The sequence below is a fragment of the Capricornis sumatraensis genome, chromosome 22 (genome assembly GCF_032405125.1).
Source record: "Capricornis sumatraensis isolate serow.1 chromosome 22, serow.2, whole genome shotgun sequence".
NCBI lineage: Eukaryota > Metazoa > Chordata > Mammalia > Artiodactyla > Bovidae > Capricornis > Capricornis sumatraensis.
The window spans coordinates 51,352,213-51,374,951 of NC_091090.1; the positions used below are offsets into that span (position 1 = coordinate 51,352,213).

At 59.3% G+C, this 22,739-nt stretch overlaps 1 protein-coding gene and 1 pseudogene across 1 annotated transcript in view; both read right to left on the reverse strand.

Moving 5' to 3' along the window:
• Positions 1-5,177: 5,177 nt before the first annotated feature.
• On the reverse strand, positions 5,178-5,625 carry LOC138069679 (protein mago nashi homolog 2 pseudogene; annotated as a pseudogene).
• A 14,170-nt stretch (positions 5,626-19,795) lies between these two features.
• Positions 19,796-22,739, reverse strand: part of RREB1 (ras responsive element binding protein 1) — a 58,070-nt gene continuing 55,126 nt past the window's right edge. The window contains exons 11-14 of the mRNA XM_068960474.1: positions 21,990-22,114; positions 21,302-21,953; positions 20,019-20,307; positions 19,796-19,958 (exon numbers count right to left, since the gene is read on the reverse strand). Of these exons, the coding sequence (XP_068816575.1) occupies positions 19,796-19,958; positions 20,019-20,307; positions 21,302-21,953; positions 21,990-22,114 (1,229 nt within the window). The remainder of the gene's footprint in view (positions 19,959-20,018; positions 20,308-21,301; positions 21,954-21,989; positions 22,115-22,739) is intronic.

A 22,739-nucleotide genomic window follows, 5' to 3' on the forward strand; every position in this document is an offset into this window, starting at 1 on the left:
GGCCAGCTGGGACACCGCGGCGGTGGGCTCGGCCTGGACGGGGGCCGCCTTGCTCCCTGAGCAGCCCCTTCCATGTGCTGGAGGCCCCAGAGGCTGGAGGAGGAGGTGGCGGGGCCGTAACTGACCCCGGGCGGACTTCCTCTGCCCCCGGGGCTCCTCAGCATTTCCAGGTTGACTCGGGCTGCTCAGGGCCCCAGCCCTGTCCGAGGAGGCTCCAACGTCAGCGGTTAGAGCTGAGGGGTGCGGATCCACGGAGCGGGTTTTCCGGGGTCACCCAGCTAATGAGAAATGGGGCGGGGCGTGGACACAGGCAGCCTGACTCTAGGAGCCCCCACTGCTCAGCCTCAGCTCTCTCTCCCTGAGCTGGGGGCGTGAGACCAGCCTGCTAGAGCCCCGACGTCCCGCAGGCCACCCTGCTGCTCCCCGAGATACCCCCTCCCTCAGGATGTCCTGTCTCACCCCCTCCCTCCACAGGAAACTCCTTCGGATGGTCCCCGTCCGTGTCACCTCCTAAGGGTCCCGAAACCCAGCCGTCCTCTGACCCCTGGACCCTCGTCCCGGGTGGCTCCCTGAGGTCAGTGAGCAGGGGATAAACACGGTGCCCACATGGTGGTCATGCCTGCGATGCCACCAGTGGTCCACCCTCCGCCCCCGCCACGAGCTGCTGCCAGGACCCCCAGGAGGAGGCGGCCTGACCCCCCACAGCCTGCAGGACCCAGACCCAAAGCTCTCCTGTCGACTGCCGCGACCCTCGAACCTGGAGCCCGCACTGGCCCTGCTCCCACCTGGCTCCCCCTGCCCCCCAGCAGGCCTTGCCCACCCGCCTGCTGGTTCAGCACCCAGCCTGTGAGCAGCCTTCAATTTTGACATCATTCGGAGCTCAGAGCTAAGAGTTGAGAAATTCTGCAAAGAAATTCCCTAAACCTCCCATCTTCACCCAGACCACTAATTGCGAACGTCCTGCCAGATGGACACGCGTGACTCACACACAGCCCCCCCGACTGCTCAGACCTCCCGCCCTGCGAGCGCCAGTGTGCATCTGTGGGAGCACGCATCCTAGGTGACCGAGGCGCGGTCGCCACTTGGCCAAGCAGCTCCCGTGCCGGCTTGTCTGCCTGCTTGTGGGACAAGTCCAGGTTCTTGCGGTCCATTCACTCATCATGGGTCCATAGTCCCCTTGGGTCTGGACGCTTCCTGGGCCTTTGGGAGAGACACTGGATCTGGACGCTTCCTCGGCCTTTGGGGGACACTGGCGCTTTGAGGGAGTGCAGGCTGGAGGCTCCGCGTGTCGCAGTCGGGGCTTGTCCTGTGACTGGACTCGGGTCTGGAGCCACACAGGCCCTGGCCCCTCGCCTGGCCCAGAGGCTCCGCTGCGTCCTGATGTGGACATGGCCCACGTGGCAGCGGTGGGGTGGTAGGGCGTGTTGGTCTCCTCCTCCAAGGAGGTTTTCTCAGGACCCCCGCCCCCGGACACCCAGGGTCAGGTCAGGGGCCAGCCCTCATCAAGGCCTGACACAGACCCGATGGGACCCAGGCCGCCGGCCCACCGCAGGCTCCGGGGGCCGGGCCTCCAGCAGAGCAGGGGCTTGATCAATATTTGCTTCGTAAGTGAAAGGATGAGTGAGACTGTCGGAGCTGATTCCGTCCCAAAGCAAACCCTCCGCATGGCCCAGACGCGCCTGGGCGGCTTTCGCTTTATGCACGGCGCATGGCTACGCTTGCGGGGTTCTTCTTACGCCCGATTCTCACTGAGAGCACGGAAGCCTCAGTGCCAGTAAAGGTTCCTTCCAGGATCCACAGAGTAGAAATTCTAGAAGCTGAACCCGGGTCCGGGATTTCTCCGTTAGATTCCTTGTGGGAGGCGGGGTGGGAGGGAAGGGGTTTCTCCGCGTCTTCGGTCCTGAGACTGGAGCCCAAAGAGGAACCCTCGGGGCAGTCCTCGGGCCGGGCGGCCGCGGGGCTGACCGTCTCCCTCTGTCGTTCCAGACGCAGGCGGAGGGAGACGCACTGAGGCCCCGAGGCCAGGCCGCTGCACGGCGCCGCAGGAAGACCCGCGCCCGGAGGCCCGGCCCGGCCGCGAGCCCCGCGGGACCCTCGGCGGGCTCGCGGAGCAGCCCCGCGGCGCTGGCCGGCGGCCGGGCTGGGAGGTGCCTGGACCGCCGCTGGGAGGGGCTGGCTGGCCGGCTCCCCTCCGCCCCCGGAGGACGGGCCTCGGGCCCGACGGTGAGGACTCGGGAGCCCGGGGCCGCCGCCTGCGCGTCCCGGTCACCAGCGCTGAGCCCGGGAGTGACGGGGGCCGCAGACCCCCTGGCGGCCCTTCAGGGCTCAGCGCAGGGAGGGTGCGGGGCCGCCCCGTGGTGCCCGTGGGAGCGAGCACTTCCCCCGGCGAGGCTGGACGGGCGGCCTCACCACGCGCTCTGATTATGCTGATGTGACTGACCTGAACCGCACTGAATCGAATTGGATGGAAATAAATGGAATTGAAAGGCTACCAACACGCCTACCTCTTTCACTGAGGCCAGGCCCGGGGGTGAGGACCGTCCTTGTCTCCGCACCAGCTGGGCCCAAACCGCGCTGCTGCAGCAGGAGAGGGATGGGGGACACCACGGACGGGAGGGGACGGAGGGACAGGGGACACCACGGACGGGAGGGGACGGAGGGACAGGGGACACCACGGACGGGAGGGGACGGAGCAGGAGCAGCAGAGATGGCAGTGGAGCAGGGCCGGCCGGCGGAGGACGCGGTCGCAGGCAGACGCGTTTGTGCTGACAGGAGCATCTCTGGAGTGGCCCGTGAACCCCACACGTTGAATCACCTGGAAGGTCCTCTAGGCCGACAGCAGAATCTCAGGGAGCTGGCCTAGGAATCTGCATTTTCAAACAACTTCTACAGGTGGATTCCAAGTTTGGGACTCACTGAGGGGAGGTGGGGTGGGGCCCTGGAGTGTCAGTCATTCCCTGGCCGATGGGGGCTTCCCCCAGGGGCTGCTGCCCGCGCCCGGACTCTGGTCGTTTGATCTGCTGGCACGCTTCCAGCGCCTAATGGCAGTGGGAGGGTCGCCACACTTGGGGCACTCAGGTCTGACCAAGCACGCCTTCCTTCTCTCTACACCCATCCTGGATTCCAGGGCCAGAAGTGGGATGCCTCACACAATCAAGAAATGCCCAGCACGCTGAGATCTGGAGGCGGGCGCCTGAGCCACACTGCCCACGGGTCCCAGCTGAGCGGCTGGAGGCCTGAGGTCAAGGCATCGGCCGGCCGGTTCCTCCTGAGGCTAACCCCCTCCCGGGGGGCGTCTTTTCCCGGCATCCTTATGCGGTCTGTGCATACACACTCCTGGTGTCTGGGGCCAGATTTCCTCTTCTTGTAAAAGACAAGTCAGATTGGATCAGGGCTGCCCTGTGCTGTGCTGAATTGCTCAGTCGCGTCCGACTCTTTGTGACCCCATGGACTGTAGCCCGCCAGGCTCCGCTGTCCTTGGAATTCTCCAGGCCAGAATACTGGAGTGGGTTGCCATGCCCTCCTCCAGGGGATCTTCTCTACCCAGGGATCGAACCCAGGTCTCCCTCATTGCAGGCGGTTTCTTTATCATCTGAGCCACTAGAATACTGAATGGCTGAATTCCCCACCCAGGAATCGAACCAGGGTCTTCTGGATTGCAGGCAGATTCTTTACCAGCTGAGCTATCAGGAAAGTCCCAGGCTCCTTTTAACTCAATCACCCTTTTAAAGACCCTGCCTCCATATATAGCCACACCTGAGGTGCTGGGGGTACAGCTGAGGGTGTAACTGAACATATAAATGGGGGGCTCCCACAGTTCAGCCCACAACAGGTGGTGTTTCCTTTGCTATAATCTTGAACATGCACTTTGATCATCTAAGTGCTGTCTCTCAAGTTTAAGCTGCCCTTCTGTCCTTCTTGTCCAGTTCATTTAATCTTTAGATAAACATGCAACACGTGCAGCCTCCAAACTGTGGACATTTTTAGGGTTCCCTGCGGCTTCCTGCTGAGCCTCTGTCCCTCATATCAACACAAAATTGAACTGTGGCCCAGAACTTCCCAGTGACAGTGTGTGACCCAGCAACCCTGGGACATGTTAGCGGCCCAGGCCCGACATCAGCCAACATTCCTCACACACGTGCCAAGCATCCAAATTTCCCACCTCCCACGGTTGGTACCTTGTGGACCATCGAGGAACCCAGGTCCCTCCCGGCTCCAGTGGGGACCACTGCCGGGGTCACTGCATGTGGGACGGACACGGCAGCAACATCTCCAACTGCGCCGATGCCCGCCTGACTCAGGGTCCCCACTGCCCACCAGAAAACAACAGATTCCGGGGAGTACCCTGGTGGTCCAGTGGCTGAGACGCCGCACTCCCAACACGGGGGACCCGGGTTCAATCCCTGGTCAGGGCGATGGGTCCCACATGTTGTGTCCAAAACCCAGTGCAGCCAAATGAGTACATTTTTATTTTTTATCTCTTTTTCCAAATTTTAAGTAATTTGTAGAGCTGAGAACTCATTTATTTCCCACAGATACACAAAATATGTGTATTGTGAAATATGGGAATAGGCACATAATAAAAGATGTGTCTAACTTTGGATACTGACCCTACCTTTGTAACCTTGAGGAAATCACTGCTCACACAAAAACATTTAAATGTGAAAAACCCCTAAGGAGTTTGTGACAAACACAAAAAATCCAAAAGCTTCTATAAACAACTTTTATGAGCACCAAAAAATTAAATTCGGTCAGGTGTGGCAGAACCAAGGGGAAATCTGCAATTGCTTTTAAACAGTTGGGAATCTGGCTTTATGTTTCTACATAAAAGACCCTCTGTCATAGGATACATCTTCTAGAACAATTCTCATCTTTAAAATGAATCAGAGATTTGGCCTCCTGAAGGACCAAAAGCACTCTCCATCCAGGCTGTGATGCTTTATTGGAGCAAAATTTCAACAAAAGGTGGCTTTTATTTACAGAGTTTAATGTGTGCGGTGACTGCTCAACCCACTTGGACTCAAGTGAAGATAACAGTTCTAGATATTGTCTTGTTTTCAATTTGCATACAAAAAAGTTTGCTTCACATTCATAAAACCCCCAATATTATAAATGAACAAATCCTCCCTCACCCACCCCTTCATTAAATATAAACCCAGTTTCAAAACACATATAGTTTAGATTGGTTTAATCTTGGTATGTAATCCAATGAGATTAAACCCTAAACACTTCAGGTCCTGTACCAAATAGCAAAATGCTCGAAGGCCTTCAGGATCCTTTGACTGACTGACATCAATAAGAGAACCTATTTTTGATGTGGTGAAAGAAATGTGTTCATGTCCAATTACAGTTTCAAGCTCCTGCTGGCCAACCTTGTCAGGGGGAGGCCACAAAGCATCGTCTTCTTTTGTAATTTCACTGGCATCAATAATTCTCTTCAGTTCTTCCATTACACTCTTGGTGTACATAAGCCTCCTTTCTGATCATGACATCATTTTCATAATTGCTGCTGTTGGCATATCTAAGTTTTCCGTCCGGCTGAAACTCAGACTCCAGAAACTCGTGTCTAAATTTGCCCTTGTGCCCTACATAGTAGTGTAGGTAGAAATCACTGGCCATAGCCATCTTTGTCCCCGACAAGCCCGCTGAAGGCTTCTTTTTTATTTTTAAAGAAGCTTCCCTGGTGGCACAGTAGTTAAGAATCTGCCTGCCAACGCAGCGGGCCTGAGTTCAGTCCCTGGTCCGGGAAGATCCCACATGTCTCAGGGCAACTAAGTCCGTGGGCCACAACTACCGAAGCCCCCGGGCTCTAGAGCCCCAGCTCCACCGCAACGCGAAGCCCGCGCGTCGCCATCTAGAGGGTGTTCCTCGCCACCGCATCTAGAGAAAGTCCACGCGCAGCAGCGAAGACTCAGCACAGCCAAAGTAAATACAGAAACCGCACTACTACGGAGCTCTAAACCTGCTTTAAGAAGCATTCTGAAATGAGCAGATGTTGACTTTGCATCACATGTAAAGGCACTTAGCTCGGTCACGTCAGGGAGCCTATAATCGGAACTAAACCAGGGTTTTTCACCTCAGCTCTCATGTGACGATGGCTAACACTGTCCCAGGCGCCTCTGAAAGGGCCTCCCTCTCCCCACACATCCCTGGAACAGAAGTTGACGGTCTACCTCGATCAAGGCCTCAGTTCCCCGGGAGACCCGGGGACTGTTGTTTGAAGCGGCTTCTGTGTTTTTGAAACTCCACACCCACCTGCTGCTCTGGGAGACAGGTGTCTTATATGCACTTTGGAGATTAAAGACGCCAAGTCCAGAGGCGCAGAATCTCAGGCAATGGTAAGGGTGGGAGGTGAACTCCAGGCTGCCCGGCTCCGCGTTACCCGCAGGGTACCTGCAGCTGGGCAGTCCCAGCCTTCTGCACGGTGGGGAGCTCCAGGGAGCGCTCACACCTTCAGCACCTGCACAGACCCACCCCAGAGACCGAGTAGCTGCCTGGGGCCCTCACCAGGCTTCCCTGGTGGCTCAGCTGCAAAAGAATCCACCTGCAATGTGGGAGGCCTGAGTTCAATCCCTGGGTTGGGAAAATCCCTTGGAGAAGGGAAAGGCTACCCACTCCAGTATTCTGGCCTGGCGAATTCCATGAACTGTATAGTCCATGGGGTCGCAAAGAGTTGGACTTAGAATAAATCTGGAAGCACTCTCTCTCTTCCCTTCCCCGGACCTGAGCAGTTCTCAGGTGACTGTAATGAAGCCCTGTCTGCAGCCAAGGGCAGCATCTGGGAAGGGCACGGCCAAAAACCCGTGCCCTTCACCCCGAGCGTGGGTGGAGCCATTCAGCGACAATGCATACGTCCACCTGGCCTGGGCAGAAACCTTCGCACCGGCGCTGGCCAGCTGGAGGGACGAGGCCCAGCACTGTATCCCAGCCACCGCCTGGACCACACAGCCCGCAGGGTCACCCCCAGGGCTCTGCCTCCACCTGTGAAAACACATGCTCAGCGGCTGCAACCTGCACTGGGCTAGGTTCTGGAGGGATCATAGCACCGAGTAGCTGCCCGCCGTGTTCTCCGGGCCAGGAGACACAGCTCAGCTAAAAAAAAAATGTGGGGCAGGGGAGGCCAAATATATTCCACTAAATGACCGGAAGGTGGTTCAGCTGATGCTGGGAAAGACCGAGGGCAGGAGGAGAAGGGGGCGACTGAGGATGAGATGGTTGGCGGCACCACTGATTCAATGGACAGGCGTCTGAGCAAACTCCGGGAGACACTGAAGGACAGGGAAGCCCGGGGCGCTGCTGTCCATTGGGTCGCTGAGAGCAGACTCGGCTTAGGGACTGAGCGACAGTGGTAGAGGACCTGCCTGCAGTGCAGGACACTCGGGTTCCACCCCCGGGGTGGGAAGACCCCCCTGGAGGAGGAAACGGCAATCCCTCCAGTACGCTTGCCTGGAGAATCCCAGGGACAGGGGAGCCTGGCGGGCTACAGTCCATGGGGTCACAAATAGTCAGATACGACTGAGTGAATGACACACACACAAGATAAGAACCAAGCAATCGCCCAGCTCTGGGTGTTGGGCAGGGAGAACCTGGGGAAGCCCCCAGGTGACCGTGGGCACGGTGGGGAGGAGACAGGTGTTTGCCGTTGAGAGCTGGCTGACCGTGAGCCATGGCTGAAACACATACACAGGGGTAGCCAGGGCTTCCTACTGCTACCAGCCTCTGTGCACACAGAGGGCGTGTGGATTCTCTGCCCGAGGGGAGCCCTGAGAAGCTGCTTGGAACCCCCCTCTCTTTTCTACCTTGGTCCCCATCCCTGGCCTCAGTGATCTCATTCACCCCCAGAGCTTCCCTCCGCCAGGACTCAAATGCAGCCGCAGCACTCACTGTCCTGAGCCGCAGGCATCCCATGGGGACGCCCCCAAACGCCCCTCCTCCTGGGGACAGCCACCCCACCCATCCTCCTCTGAGCGACCTTCCGGTCACTTCTGGGTCCCCGGAGAAGGAGCAGCTGGAGGTGAGCCGGGGAGCAGAGCCGAACAAGGTGACCCTGACACCATGCTGGGGCCGGGACGCTCAGAGCCGCCTGCTGCAGGAGCTGGCCCGCGCCGGGTTCTGTCCCTTGCCGTCACGGGCTCCTCGAGCAAGAGGACCCACGGCCTCTGGGCCCAGCGGCCAGCTCCTGGCTGCCCCCCGGGGGCCCTGGTGAGAGCCCCCCCACCCCCACCTTGTGCCTCTCTGCACCTGGGACCCCTCCCCATCTCCTCACCTGGGCCGGGATGACTTCACGACTTCAGCCCTTTCCTCCACAGGCCTCCGGCTCTGCTCTGCCCTGCACTCCACCTCGGGATGTTTCCAGAACCAGCTGTGCTCCAACGACCGCCTTCCTTGACCCCACCTGCCACCAGGGCCGGGCTCTGGACCCTCAGCGCTAATCCTGGCCAACGTGCTCCTCTCGCGGTCCCGGCCCCTCCGGAGGCCACTGCCCGTGGCCTTCCCCCTTCACCTCCCGGGCCCACCCACTGTGACCCCTAAATGCTGACCCGCCCCCCTCCAGGTGATGCTCATCCCGGCTCCCAGCCCCTTTGAGATCATTGTGGAATCCTTGTGAAACTTGCCTCCAAGAAGCCAGTCTCCATGCTTTTCTTGCTCTCCCAGTTAAACAAAAACTTACACACTCACTCACACATGGACACGGACACACTGCGGTTGCGGCGGCGACTCGGCGGCCCCGGGCACCGGGGGGAGGTGGGCTGCTGGACGCGTGGACAGCTGTCCAGCCCTTGGCCGGCAGAAGGGAGCCCTCGTGTGAACTGCGGTCTGGGAGACAGGCACGCGCAGTCAGCAGTTGCAACAGAGGCCCCTCCTGCGATGGGGGCGTGAGGATAGGGGTGGGCGGAGGATAAAATTGCAGCCCCTTCCTCTCACTTTTGCTGTGAACCTAAAGCTATTCTTTATTTTTCAAGAAAGAAAAATGAGTCTTAAAAATTCAGCCCCAGGGCTTCAGCTTCCCCCGGACTCAAACTCATCCGCAGCGCTCACTGTCCCCTGAGTTGGAGACATCCCCACCGGGACGCCTGCAAACTCCCCTCCTCCGGGTGACAGCCACCCCCGCCCCAAGTCCTCCTCTGAGCGACTTTTGAGTCACTTCTGGGTCCCCCAGAGAAGGAGGAGCGTGAGGGTTGGGGCCTGAGCCCTGAACAGGAAAAAAGAAAAAAACAAGAGAGAAAACTGGCCTGGTGCATTTCAGTGTCAATAAAAACGAGAAGGTGTTTCCCTCTTTCGTGTTCACCCCTCGTGCCCGCCCACCTGGCCCCCACCCCACTGCCCACCTCTACTCTGAGGCTGGCGGGTCCCCTGACCCTTTGTTCAGGGTCACAATGTGGCACCCTTCAGCCCCACCTTCCTCAGCAGGATCCAAACCCTGGAGAGTCAGAGCTTAACTTGGGTGGGGGGTTGGGGGAAGCTGGAGTGGGGGCACTGGGCCCTGGTGCTGATAAGCAGGGAGGGAAAACAGCTGGGAATTATCTGGAAGCTTCTAGAAGGATGCAGGCCAGGCAGGCCAGTGTTCTGCTGGCTGGTATAGCCCCAAGGCCCACAGAACCCAGGGGACGGTGCACAGGCCTTGGGGCACAGGCCGTCCAGGGCAGAGCCCAGATGTCACCGTGGCCTGGGCTGGCCAGGGCTGTGGAGGCCACGGCAGACCTGGCATCTGGTCCTGACCGTGAAGCCAGCCCCCAGCCGCTGTGACTGTGCAGACCCCGAGAGGAATAAACTGGGGCTTGAGGTTGAAAGAAAAGCTATGACCAACCTAGACAGCTTATTAAAAAGCAGAGACATTACTTTGCCAACAAAGGTCTGTCTAGTCAAAGCTGTGGTTTTTCCAGGGGTCATGTACGGATGTGAGAGTTGGACTATCAAGAAAGCTGCTGCTGCTGCTGCTGCTAAGTCGCTGCAGTCGTGTCCGACTCTGTGCAACCTCAGAGACGGCAGCCCACCAGGCTCCCCCATCCCTGGGATTCACCAGGCAAGAACACTGGAGTGGGCTGCCATTTCCTCCTCCAATGCATGAAAGTGAAAAGTGAAAGTGAAGTCGCTCAGTTGTGTCCGACTCTTAGTGACCCCATGGACTGCAGCCCACCAGGCTCCTCTGTCCATGGGATTTTCCAGGCAAGAGTACTGGAGTGGGGTGCCATTGCCTTCTCTGAAAGAAAGCTGAGTGCCAAAGAACTGATGCTTTCAAACTGTGGTGTTGGAGAAGACTCTTGAGAGTCCCTTGGACTGCAAGGAGATTCAACCAGTCCATCCTAAAGGAAATGAGTCCTGAATATTCATTGGAAGGACTGATGCTGAAGCTGAAGCTCCAATACTTTGGCCACCTGATACGAAGAACTGACTCATTGGAAAAGACCCTGATGCTGGGAAAGATTGAAGGTGGAAGGAGAAGGGGACGACAGGGGATGAGATGGTTGGATGGCATCACTGACTCATGGACATGAGTTTGGATGAACTCCGGGAGTTGGTGATGGACAGGGAGGCCTGGTGTGCTGCAGTCTATGGGGTTGCAAAGAGTCGGACACGACTGAGTGACTGAACTGAACTGAACTGAACAGAGGTTTGGGGGCAGCTGCCCAAGACATTCAGTCAGTCCGGTGAGGCACAGCATTTAATGGCATCTAGAATGATGAACTCTTTCCAGAAGATTTTCAGTTTACTTTGCCCAGATCCATCAGAAAAACTACCATCTATGGCAGCTTTAGCCTTAAGAAACGCATTTCTTAAACAGTGAGACTTGGAAGTTGAAACAACTTCTTGGTCCATGGGCTCCTTAATGGTTGTTTAGAGGCATGAAAACAACACAAATCTCAGGACGGCAGGTCGGGTGGAGGCACCTGCTCCCTGAACTTGGGGCCCAGGTTGGGTCGCAGCTTCTTGGAGCTTTTCTTCCTGAGTGTGGCCTGGCCCCAGGGTCCCATGGGGCCCCTGTGCTGATACAGGTGGGTGAGTAGCCCCACTGGCTGGAGAACAGGTCAGGCAGGGTGCTTGAAGGAAGGTCCTGGGGCGTTTCCTAGATCTGAGATTTACTGCAGTCTGAACAATGGCCTAGAGGTTCCTGGAGGGCAGCTGGTGGGCAGGAGCCTGGGATAGTCTAATCTCTGCGACCCATTGGGCTATACAGTCCACGGAATTCTCCAGGCCAGAATACTGGAGTGGGTAGCCTTTCCCTTCTCCAGAGGATCTTCCCAACCCAGGTATCGTACCCAGGTCTCCCACATTGCAGGTGGATTCTTTACCAGCTGAGCCACAAGGGAAGCCCAAGAATACTGGAGTGGGTAGCCTATCCCTTCTCTAGGCGGTCTTCCCGACCCAGGAATTGAACCAGGGTCTTCTCATTGCAGGCGGATTCTTTACCAACCAAGCTACCAGGGAAGCCCAATCTCTGGGACAGTGGTTTTCAAACTCTCCTGGGCTTCCGAATCCTCTGGGAATTTTCCCTCCTGAGATCCTTTGTTGCTTTTTGGTGGGCGATTTCATCCTAACAAGGCTGCCCACTAGCTGGCTGGCCTGGGTAATTCATTTCATCCTCATCTCTGCTCCAGGGGACAAGGAGTTTTTTTCCTTCCCAGTCCACTGGATGAGGGTGACGACGAGAGGCAAAACTCACGGGAAAACAAGCTGCAACGCGCAAAGCGCTGTATAAACACGTCCGAGAGTGAGAGAGGAAGGGACGCTGGGCCCGACTGAAACAGCAATATTCAATCAATAAAAACAACGCTGAGAAGCGAGATGACTGTGTTAATCCCCACCCCCCTACCCGCTTCATATTTACGGCCTTCCCTGGGGGCTCAGACGGTAAAGCGTCTGCCTGCAGTGCGGGAGACCCGGGTTGATCCCTGGGTCAGGAAGATTCCCTGGAGAAGGAAATGGCAACCCACTCCAGTACTCTTGTCTGGAAAATTCCATGGATGGAGGATCCTGGTGGGCTATATAGTCCAAGGGGTCACAAGAGTCTGACGCAGCTGAGCGACTTCACTTCACCCCTCGTATTTTTCTGCAGCTTCCAGAATCTGCAAACTGAGCAGGAGTCACTTTTGCTTCACAGAGCTGCGGTCCTGGCACGGAGGCCTGCTGAGCCGCTGCAGCCTGGCGGGCCCCGCTCCCCGCGCTGACAGCCGGGCGGTGGGCACGGTGGAGGCCAATGCCGGGCAGGCAGGCGGCCCTCCTCCCGTCCTGGGTCTGTGGCTTCCTGCCAAGCGAACTGGGCAAGGAGCGCCCGCTGGTTTCTTATTTAGGACACCGCCTTGGCAGCCAAGAATCGGAGAGGCCAGTTTTATTGTTGTTAGACAGTAACCTTCAATTTCAAGTTTAAAATTAACCTGGTCCTCCGGCCGCTCCAGGAGCTGGGGGTGGGAAGGGCCCTGGGCAGCCTGGCACCCAGGGCGGGGCAGCAGTGGGGGGGCACGCCGCAGGGTCCTGCTCACTCCTCGTGGCCCCTTCAGGGGGCCTTCGGGGTCTGTGCCTCGGGCAGCGGGAATCTTGTGTGCAGGCTTGTGTGCAGGCTGCAGTAGGCTTGGGGTGGGGGGTGGGTAGGAGCCCCCAGAGGGGCCTGGGTTCGCCCAGTCCTCCATCCCTCGGAGGTGGGGCTGGGCCCTCACATGTCCCAGCTGCTCAGCTGGTCCCTGAGCTCCTGGGGGCCCACAGTGCCCAGCCCCTCTGGGCGCCCACCTGCACCCCAAGTAGAGAGAACTGCCTCAGAGGAGGTTGTGACAGGAAGCTGGGCCGGGGGACCCCTGGGCTGTGTGTGCGTGGGGGGGTCTGGGGGAAGTCGGGGAGCTCACGGGGCCCCGTCCCACCTCACCAAAGCTCCAAGGCCACCTCGGGCCGGCAGCTCTGGACCACGGAGCAGGGGGGGCCCATGCTCCGGGACCCTCGTCTGCAGGGAGCGGCTGGCTGGGGTCGAGTGCCTGTACTTCCCAGTCCCCCGGGCGGTAGCACACAGGGGCCTGGGTTTGGGGGTACAAGGGGAGAGGGCAGAGACCTGTGGTTCACGCTGCAGGGAGGCGTCCTCAGAGGTAACAAGACCTGACTTCTCCCGCCTGCGTGTCCGCCAGCAGGGCCTGGGCTGAGAGCCCTGTGTATTCCCCCATGGGGTCTGCACGGCTACCCCTGGCGGTGGGCACCATGGTCACCCCCTCCTCAGGGGTGAGGGAGCAGGCAGGAGGCAGCCTCGCAGCCCTTCCCGCGCTCCCCCTGCACCCCAGCACAGGGGCGGGCAGCTGCTGCATCCTCAGGCAGGGGGACCCCCAGCCCAGGCGTGCTGCCTTCCATCCGCCCCCCGAGTGAGTTCCAGGCGAGCACCCCCGCGTCTGAGCTCCTTGCCTATTAGGCGCTCAGTCACTCAGTCGTGTCTGGCTCCTTGCGACCCCATGGCCTGTAGCCCGCCAGGTTCCTCTGTCCAAGGGATTCTCCAGGAAGAATACTGGAGTGGGCTGCCATTCCATCTCCAGGGGATCTTCCCCGCCCGGGGATCAAACCCAGATCTCCTGTGTCTCTTGCGTCGGCAGGAAGACTCTTCACCACTAGCCCCACCTGGGCTTCCCTGGGGGCCCAGTGGTACAGAATCTGCCAGCAGTGCAGGAGACCCGAGTTTGATCCCAGGGTCGGGAATATCCCCTGGAGGAGGAAATGGCAACTCACTCTAGTGTTCTTGCCTAGAAAACCCCATGGAAGAGAGAAGCCTGGGTGGCTTACAGTCAATGGGGTCACAAAGAGTTGGACACAACGTCGTGACTCAACCACCCACCATCAGACCCTCACTAATAATAGGGTGTTGAGTAAGTTGTCTTTCAAACACGTGATGTTCCTTCCGCTTCCACAAGAACCCAGAGCAGCCAAAGTCCCAGAGACAGAAGGTAGGTGGTGGGGGCTGGGGGTGGGTACAGGGATGAGTGTCTCATGGGGACCGAGGTTCAGTCTGGGAAGAGGAAGACTTCCACGGAGGATGGGGGTGATGGCTGCACCACGTGAATGCATCTAATGCCAGACTTAAGCTCTCGGGAAAGGGTCAAGTTGGCAAACTTTTTGTAGTCATTCTACCCCACGCGAGAACGCACGCTGTGTGAGAAGCAACAGCAAGAGGGAAGCAGCCCTTACTCCTGCTTCTGGGGTTGGGAAGACAGTGACAGCAGGCATCGGACCTGCCCTGCTCGGACCTAAATTTAAGGGCATGGAGGGGCTGATGGGTCTCCCAGTAGGTCAGGAACACGGACCTTGGAGTCAGGCGAGTTAGCGCACCATTTACAGACCTTGGCTCCAGCGAGGGCTGAATCCGATAAGGTTGGGGGTGGGAGAGTGGGGCGGTGATTGGCACAGACGGTGAGGGATGTGTTTGAGTCCCTGACCCCCTGTCTGGGGACGCAATCAGAAATCGAGGCCAGGGCCACCTGGGTTAATGTCCACTCGGCCCATCAAAGCCAGTCCTGTCCAGGAAGAGTGGCCGGGCTGCGTCGGGAGCTGGACATCCCCGGGCCCCCCTGCACCGGGACAGTTGCGTGCGGACGCGGCGCCCGGGGCTCCGGCTCCCTGTGCTGCCCCTGGCCCTCACCCGCGTCTCAGGGCACCCGGACGAGGATGAGGGCTGGAGGTCGGGGGAGGGTGCGGGAGCCACAGTGGGGAGCACGCTGCTGGCCCTGGGGACCGACCCCAGACTCACATGGCCCTGGCACCAGCCACTTCCTGGAAACGGGGCAGGAACAACCAGGGACTTATTTCCTTTCTCTTCTCTTGGCAAGGTACCCTCTACTGAGTTTAAGGGAAAAAAAGAAGAAACAGAAAAGTTTACTTTAAAAACACAAGTGAAGCCTCCTCTTGAGTGAGTTCATTCTGAGGACCGGGGGCGGGGCTGACCTCTGAGCTCTGACCTCTTGCCGGTCAGGGGTCTGACATGCCCTCTCCTCCTGTTGGCTCCGCTTGAGAACACAGCCTAGATGGGCCCCTTGTCAACAGCTGCCCCCGTTGGCTCCAGGCCACCTCCTGGGGGTCTCCGTGCAGCCCCCCGCCCGCCCGTGTCCTGGGCCCCGCCAGTGCACTCACGACCCCTGTCTGCTAGGACCCGGCCTCTCCCAGTCCATCCTGCTGCAGCGGCTTCCGCGGGGCCAGGCTGTTCCCAGAACCTTTCCTGTGGGGGCCTCCCCAGGCGCGGCCCTGGTGGGTGACTTCCTCGGGGCTGGCGGCCCACCCCCTTGAGGCTGCTCCGCCCTTGGACTTGGCTTGACTATCCGTTTCCCGCGTCTCACTGTGAAAACCCGCCTTCCCACAGGGAAAGGCCTCTCCCGTCTTGTTCCTCGTTTTGGCCCCCAGGGCCAAGGTCAGCACCGGGCCGACGGCGGGGGCCCGGGCTGCAGCTGGTTAACTGGACCCTGGAGAAAAACGAGCAGAAACCGCCCCCGAAGCTCCATTCAGTTCAAGGCCTTGTCCTTGTCTTGGTGGGTGCAAAAGTAAAACTGATCTTTACACGTGAACGTCTCTGTTTCCCCATCTCTCAGAGGACCCGAGGGAGGGGAGGAGGCTGAAGGGGAAGCAGGGCTTGCTGAAGGCGGCCTTCGCTTCTCTGGGGCCACCTGTGCCTGACCAGGCTTCTCTGCAGGGACAGTGGGAAACCTGAGCCCACGTGTTTACCTAATAAGCATGTCACCCTGAAAGCTGAGGCTCACGACAGAAATCGCCCTGAGAGGCCAAGTACACACTCTGCCGGGAACGCCCGCTCTGCAAGGCCTGTGGGCTCCAGCCTGCAGGATGGGCCCTCCCCTCCTGCCCAGGGTTGGCGGGAGGTGGGGGCCTGCAGGAGGGGCCCACAGCTTGCTCCCCAGAGGGAGGGGGTCAGCTCACAACCCCAAGCAGGGGAGGTGACGGGGCAGATGAACGTCGTCTCCTCTTTCTAAGGAACGGGCTTGCTCTTTTGAGAGGTCCTATCTTGTAAGCTGCTTTCAGCACTGCCCGCCCAGGGTTAGACCCGACACACACACACACACACACGGACACGTGCACATTTCCTGGAGTCTGCACCCCATCTTGGGCATCCTATTCCAAAGGGGCTGACCCTTAGCCCTTCACATTGACCACGTATGGTCCTGGTTCCCAGCCAGGAACGACCCCACCCACAAAGAAGCAGGGTGGCTGTCAGCTCGGCTCAGTGGCCCCCATGACTGGACAGGTCGGAGGGCTTGCTCCCTGTGAGCTGCTTGTCTATGCAAGTCACTCCCGAGTTATTTGGTTGTATTAATACGACTCAGGACTCCTCACTTCATCTCCCCACCATCAGTCTCCTGAGGCTGGTGTGTGTAATATGGGGGTACAGCAGCGGGGGTGGGGGTCCCCGACATCGGGACCTGGAGGCCTGAAGGACCCGAGCACTCAGCGCTCAGAACTGTGACACGGTCACCTTGCTGGAAACATCTACAACCAGCTTCCCCGAACCCTGCTTCCTTCCGAGCTGCTTTAAGACCCACTCTGGGCTTACAGGGTCTGGGCCTTGGCCCTTCAGTGGCTTTGTGACAGCAGATCCCAGCAGAAGCAAACGTGGCTTCTAACCGGCTCCGTCCCCCGAGCCCTGGGGTCACCGTGCTGTCCCCGCCCCTGCCCACACCAGCAGGCCTGAGTCACGGGAGCTCTCCACCCAGGGGACAACTCAACCCCACACAGCCTGACTGGAGGGGGAGCTGCCGCCACCGACCACTCGGGGCCCTGAAAAGATCCCCCCAGGTGGGCGAGGACACGGCCCGAGGCTGAGAGATGCTGCCTGGGTGAGGGCTCTCGTCGGAACCCCAGGTGCCCAGCGGGCAGCAAGCAGGCCTGAGGTTCCCCCACCCCCACGCCATGGATGCCCTGGGCAGCGGCCCGGGTCGGGGACGAGCTCACAGGACCACAGCAAATCAAAGGACGGCTGCGGGACCGGCAACCTGCCGTTTTTAAAATATAACATTTATTGCTTTTAGATGGTTTGATACAGAACAGCGTTTCTTCTCATTTTGAATTTGGAAGTACTATACAACTGGATACAAAGAGCAACGAGGAGTACCAAGACCGAACTTGTGATTCTCTGTTCATGTGGCATCCACCAGTTTTGTACACAACATGTAGCAGCAGTTTTTTAAGTTCCCTTTAGAAAAATATGAATTCGACACATTTATTATTGTTTCCTGTTTAATGCATGGGCTGAAATCACTAGGATCAACTTCCTTCTGGAGGAAAGAGAGGACCAGAGCGTGGAGAGAACGGTGAAACTTTCTGAAACAAACGGGCATCCGACTGCCACACAGCTTCCCCTGGGGGCTGGTGGGAAAAACAGCCCAGGGTTTTTGTTTTGTTTTCACAGCCGGGAGTTTCATGTAGTGATTGAATCTCAGCATCGTGTTCATAAATCAAAGAGAAAAAACAAAAGAGAGAAACTTGCACCTCAAAAAACTCTTCAGAAGATCCATATATATATATTTCTCTTTTTTTTTTTGTAAAAGCCCTGAGAGAAGGAGAAAAAGAATCAAACAAAATGTATAGGAACAAATTAGCTGGACATGCAAACTAAGCTATGATTCACCCAGAGTTTAAACAAATCACAAATTTCACAGTTTAATATTGGGGGAGGGGACAGAACAACAAACAAATGATACATCTCTCAACCTCGCTAATAAAATGTGGCAAGACCTTATCGACTACGAGGGCACAGATGAAGGCTAAATAAAGCTTTAAATCAATAGTGATTATTGCGAGCGGCTGCCTTGGCCGCGGTGCCGGGCTGGTTCCGGCTACATCTCACCCCAGCGCAGAGTTAACTCGTGGCTTCTCCCCACAACGTTCCGAGTTTTAGTGTGGAGAGCTGCAAAGGGAAACAAAACACCCAAATAATAACAATGAAAATAACAACAATCGTCATAAAAAATTAAGGGATGAATGAACTGGTTTTAGGTAAGCACACCACACTTGGTATGAAGTGATACGGGGCAGGGGCGGGGCGGGGGGGGTGGTCATTGGTTCTGATTCGTCTTCATCTAAAGTAAATAAAACCTCATTTTGAAACTGGTTCACACATCCCTAATACAGTTAAAAATCTTAATATACCTCAACCTTTCTCCTTTCACATGCAAAGATACCGCTTTTTCATCACGTCAAGAATACACAGCTTCCTTTGAAGTCTGGGCGGTTGGATTTTGGCCACCAGGAGTGGGTGAGGAAGTGGAAGGTGGGGGTCCCTGTGGTGGGCACAGGTCTGAGGACAGAGGAGCCCTGGGTCCCGGGGCGGGGGGGAAGGGCTGAGGCACTGAGGCTCGGGGGGGTCCCGGGGGGTCCTGGCTAGAGGAGAGGCCGCTGAGCACAGCCCAGCTACAGTAGGGTCAGTTTCCAGTCACTGCTGGCAGCTACAGTGAAGGGGTCTATTGCCTGCATACGATGCTCATGAAAAGAAAATCCACCTCTGTGCGCCCAGGGGCTCGAGCGACTCAGAAACTAGAGACACGTGTTTATCTTCAAGCACCAACCCCAGATTACAGGAAGGTAAACAGACCCCTATTCTTCCTCTTCCATCTCGCCTGTGCAGTTTTGTTACCAGTAGTAGAATTCCCTCGCTCTGCAAAGGACAGGGGCGCCAGCGGGCGAGGCCTGGGCTGGGTCTGGCAGGAAGACCTGGCGAGCAGTGGGTCCTGCCCCCGGCTTCCCTGGAGGTCCCCGGCGCCCACCGTGCCTCCTCTTCCCTTCCCATTGCCCCCTGGCCCCCCAGGGGCAGGCAGAGGACCATGGGGCCCCTGCTGGGTGCTGCAGTCACAGAAGAGAGGCGTGTCTAAGCACAGTAGAAGAGCTGCCGCCCCAGGGGGCCTGGCAGAGGCTGCGGGCGGGCGGACGCTCACGCGGGGGAGCCCGGGCGGGGGCGGCCCAGGTCTCCCAGGACAAATATTGCCCATTTGTTTCTGCTGACTGCAGAGACCAGCAAACTGATGAACTACAAATAATAATAATAATAATAATATTATTAATACATATACCGAAAAGGGTGGGGGTTGGGGGCAGGAGTCAGATATATGACACCTATGCATGTTTCCCGCCGGTTCAGTTGCCAGGGGGACTCTCCTCTGTCTGGAAACTGCAGCAGTAACGGCGTGTCTAACGCTGAGAGTGGAAATGTGTCCCAGGCCGAAGCTAGACTCTTTCCTGGTTTTGGCTTGAACCAAACTGGAAACCTTCATGAGCCACACCCTGCAGTCCACCGAGGACCCAATCTCAGCTCCACCACGCAGCAAACAGAAAGAAAAAGTCTATCTGAGAAATGAGCATCTCATCCACATTTCCTCTGGGAATTTACATGGAATTCGCGTCACTTTCTTCCAGTTATTGGCCATAGGTATCCAAGGGCATGTTTTTTTTTGTCTGTTTCCAGCTCACAGAACAAACGTGACTATCACAGATTCGCAAAAACAAGCTCACACACACCAAGACAGAAGGTAATGTTAATGCTTAAATGAAAAGGTCCTCTCCAAATAATTCATTAAAATATTTGCTTTGTTTTTCAAAAAGTCGTTTTGGAAACACATAACACCCAGGACGACACCAAGGGCTGTAAGTAGTTAAGGCACTCGAATCGCTGGTGCGGCCCTTCCCCGCAGTCTGTAAGGCAATGGCACCTGGTGGGCGGCCGCCCCCTCTCTCTCCGGCCCCCCAACAGCCGAGGGGCACCGAGGGCACCTCGGGAAGCAGATTCAGGGCGCTTTGCTCTGCTGGCTCTCGTCTGCGTGCTGGGGGGCGGGCCGGGTCGTCATTCCAGGCCCAAGAGCGAGGCGCTGTCGGCAGTGGGCAGGAGGGGGTGGGCGGGCCTGCGGCCCGGCAGCTCCAGCAGGTCCTGCAGGAGGCCCGCGGGGCTCTCCCGGCCGGGGTCGCCCTGGGGCGCTGGCTCCCGGGGGCTGCCTGCAGCGGCGGCCCTGGGTGCGCTCCTGCCGGCCGCTGCCTGGCTGACCCCCGCCGTCCGCGCTGCCGCCCGCTCCTCCCGGCGGCCGGCGTCCTTGGCGGCCAGGCTCTCCCTCCGGCTCCGCGTGAGTGCCACGTGGGTGCTGGCGTGCAGACCCGCGTCCCCCTCGCCCTCTGACAGGGGGTGTGCGCCGCTGTGGGCGGACTCGCTCTCGCTGTCCTCCTCCGCGCGCTCCTCGCGGTCGCTGTCCTTGCCGTGGTGCTTGGCGTGCCGGGCCTTCTGGTGGACCCGCTGGTGGCGCACCAGGCTGTGTTTCAAGGTGAAGGTCCGCTCGCAGGTCTGGCACTTGTAGGGCCTCTCTCCTGGGGAACCAGAGGGAATCAGGGCTACGAACCCGGCCGCCCGCGACCACCGCCCAGCTCCGCCCAAGCACAGCCAAGGCCCGAGGGATAGCCTGGTGGGCCGCCGAGCCCCCGGTCCGCTCACAGGAGCCTCCTCTGTCCCAACCACAGCACAGGATGGGGAAACAGGGCTGCTGGGAGCTTCTCCTCAGCCTCAGTCCAGACTGCTTTCTCAATCCCAATCCAGGAGCCTCGGGCACACAGGCGCCGGACATGGCCCCCAGGCCTGGCCCCCACTGCAGACTCAGAGCTGCAGACTCGCTGTGCCCGGACGCAGAGCAGCTGAGGGAACCACCTGCCCGGAGCCCACCGACACCGCTACTGGGAGCCCAGTGCAGGGCCTCGGCAGGGGATGAAACCTTCTTAGCCACCCGGAGTGGAGGGAAACGGAGACCAAGACACTGGGGAGTCTTCCTGCTCAGCGGGGCAAGGCATGGTGAGTGCGTCCAGGCCTCCTTTCTGCCCAAGCAGTGGCCCCTGCAGGGGATTTGCGGCATCAAGCCTAGAGGTGGTGGCTTCAGGAGCGGGGCTGTGCCCGGGGAGCAAGCAGGTGCCCTCTTGGTTCAGCCCCATCAGCCCGGCAGCCGCACGGCCAACCCAGCACCTGCTGGCTGACGGTCACACCTGCGTGCCTCCCTGCAGAGACCTGGGCAACTAGAGCTGGCTGATGGGCACATCTGGGAGCGCCCCCTCCCCACGACAGGCCCGGGCAAGGAGCCCTGCTCAACTCCTGCCTCACCGCTGCTCCCTGGGCCACCCCGCAGCCCTTCCTGGCACCCGTATTCTTCTGGAAGCTTCCAGAAGGGCAGCCATCACCCCCCTTTCTAAAGACAGGGAGACTGAGGTGCAGAGGGCAAAGAGGCTGATCAGAAGGCTCTGGAAAACACCACTACCGCGGCGGCCAGCTCCGACCCGGCCCCCCACCCCCCCAACCCCGCCTGCCCCGCCCCCTCACCTGTGTGCGACCTCATGTGCCGAGTCAGGTCCTGCAGGGACCAGAACCTCTTGCTACACACGCTGCACACCTTCTTCCTCTTGTCCGCCTTGCTGGCTGCGCTCCTGGGCGTGTCTGTCTTTGGCTTCTTGTCGTCATCACTCTTCTCCAGCGGTCTTTTCTCGGCGGGGCCCTCCCCGTCCGCGTCCCCGTCCGCGTCCGAGGGGCCCTCGGCTGCCTCGCTCTGCTTCTCCGCTGGGGCCTCGGGCGTGGCCTCCGCCTCGGCTGGGGGCTCGGGGGCTGGGGGCTCGGGGGCAGCCGGGTGCGGCCCCTCGTGCTCCCGGGGGGGCGCGCTCTCGTCACTGGGCTCCTCGCAGTCGTGGGCCTTGCGGTGGCGGCTGAGGGTCCCCAGGAGCTTGAAGCTCTTGCCGCACACGTGGCAGGCGTGCTTGTGGTCTTGCGCGCCCGCCTCGCCCTCAGCCAGCTTGAAGCCCATCAGCGTGCTGGCGAGGTTGAGGTCCAGGCTCTTGTTGCTGACTGTGTCCTCCTCGGGGCCGTCGGCGGCCTCGGCAGGCTCTTCCTCCGCGCACTCCTCCTCCCCCTCCTCCTCCTCTGTGGGCTGTGCGTCCTCTTCTTCGGGCTGCGCGTCCCCCTCCGCCGCCACCTGCTCCGCCTCCTCCTGCGCGCCCCTCGGGGGGTCCTCCGGGGCCGGGGCCGGGGCCGCGGCCGGGCTGGGCTCCGAGGCACCTTCTGGGGTTGGCTTGGGCGACTCCCGGGCAGTGAGGTCCAGCACTTCGCTGCCGGCCGCCGAGGCCTCTGCGTCCGACTGGCTGTCTGCGGGTCAAGCATGGGGCAGGCTGAGACCCAGGCCCCCAAACACACCCCTTCCGAAGGCTCGCCTGTGACCCACCCCTCGGGACCTGTCTCCCAAACCCCAGCAAGGGTTTCTCTCACCCGAATCATCACCCCTTGCATCCCCCAGGCGGGCCTGAGGTTAATTTTAAAAAGGAGCCTCCACGTGGGCGCACACACAGGCATGGGGTCCCAGGCTGCCTGCGCCTGCGACCCCCGACCTCCCCTCCACCTCTGGAGCCGGGTGCCCCCCACCCCCACCCACGGGAACACACAGGGATGCTCCGGGTCCCCAGGGGCGGGCGAGCGGCTCAGGGCAGCCAGACAGAAAGGACCGGGAGAGGACAGCGGGCGCATTCCAGAGACTCGCAGCGCGAGGGAGGTTGAGGAAGCCGAGCGGGAGAAGTTATTTTCCAGAGCAGAGAGCCGTATACACATGCAGCAGACAAAGGACCAAGACCCCCCTCCATGGGATCTGGGGAGGGGCTCACAGGCCGCGGCCCAGGGCCAGAGTTCGGTGTCTGCGGCCCGCACGCTGCCGCCTGGCGGCTGGTCTCCGGGAGAGCGCGCGGGCAGCAGGAGACCATGCGCACCTGCGGGCCCCCTG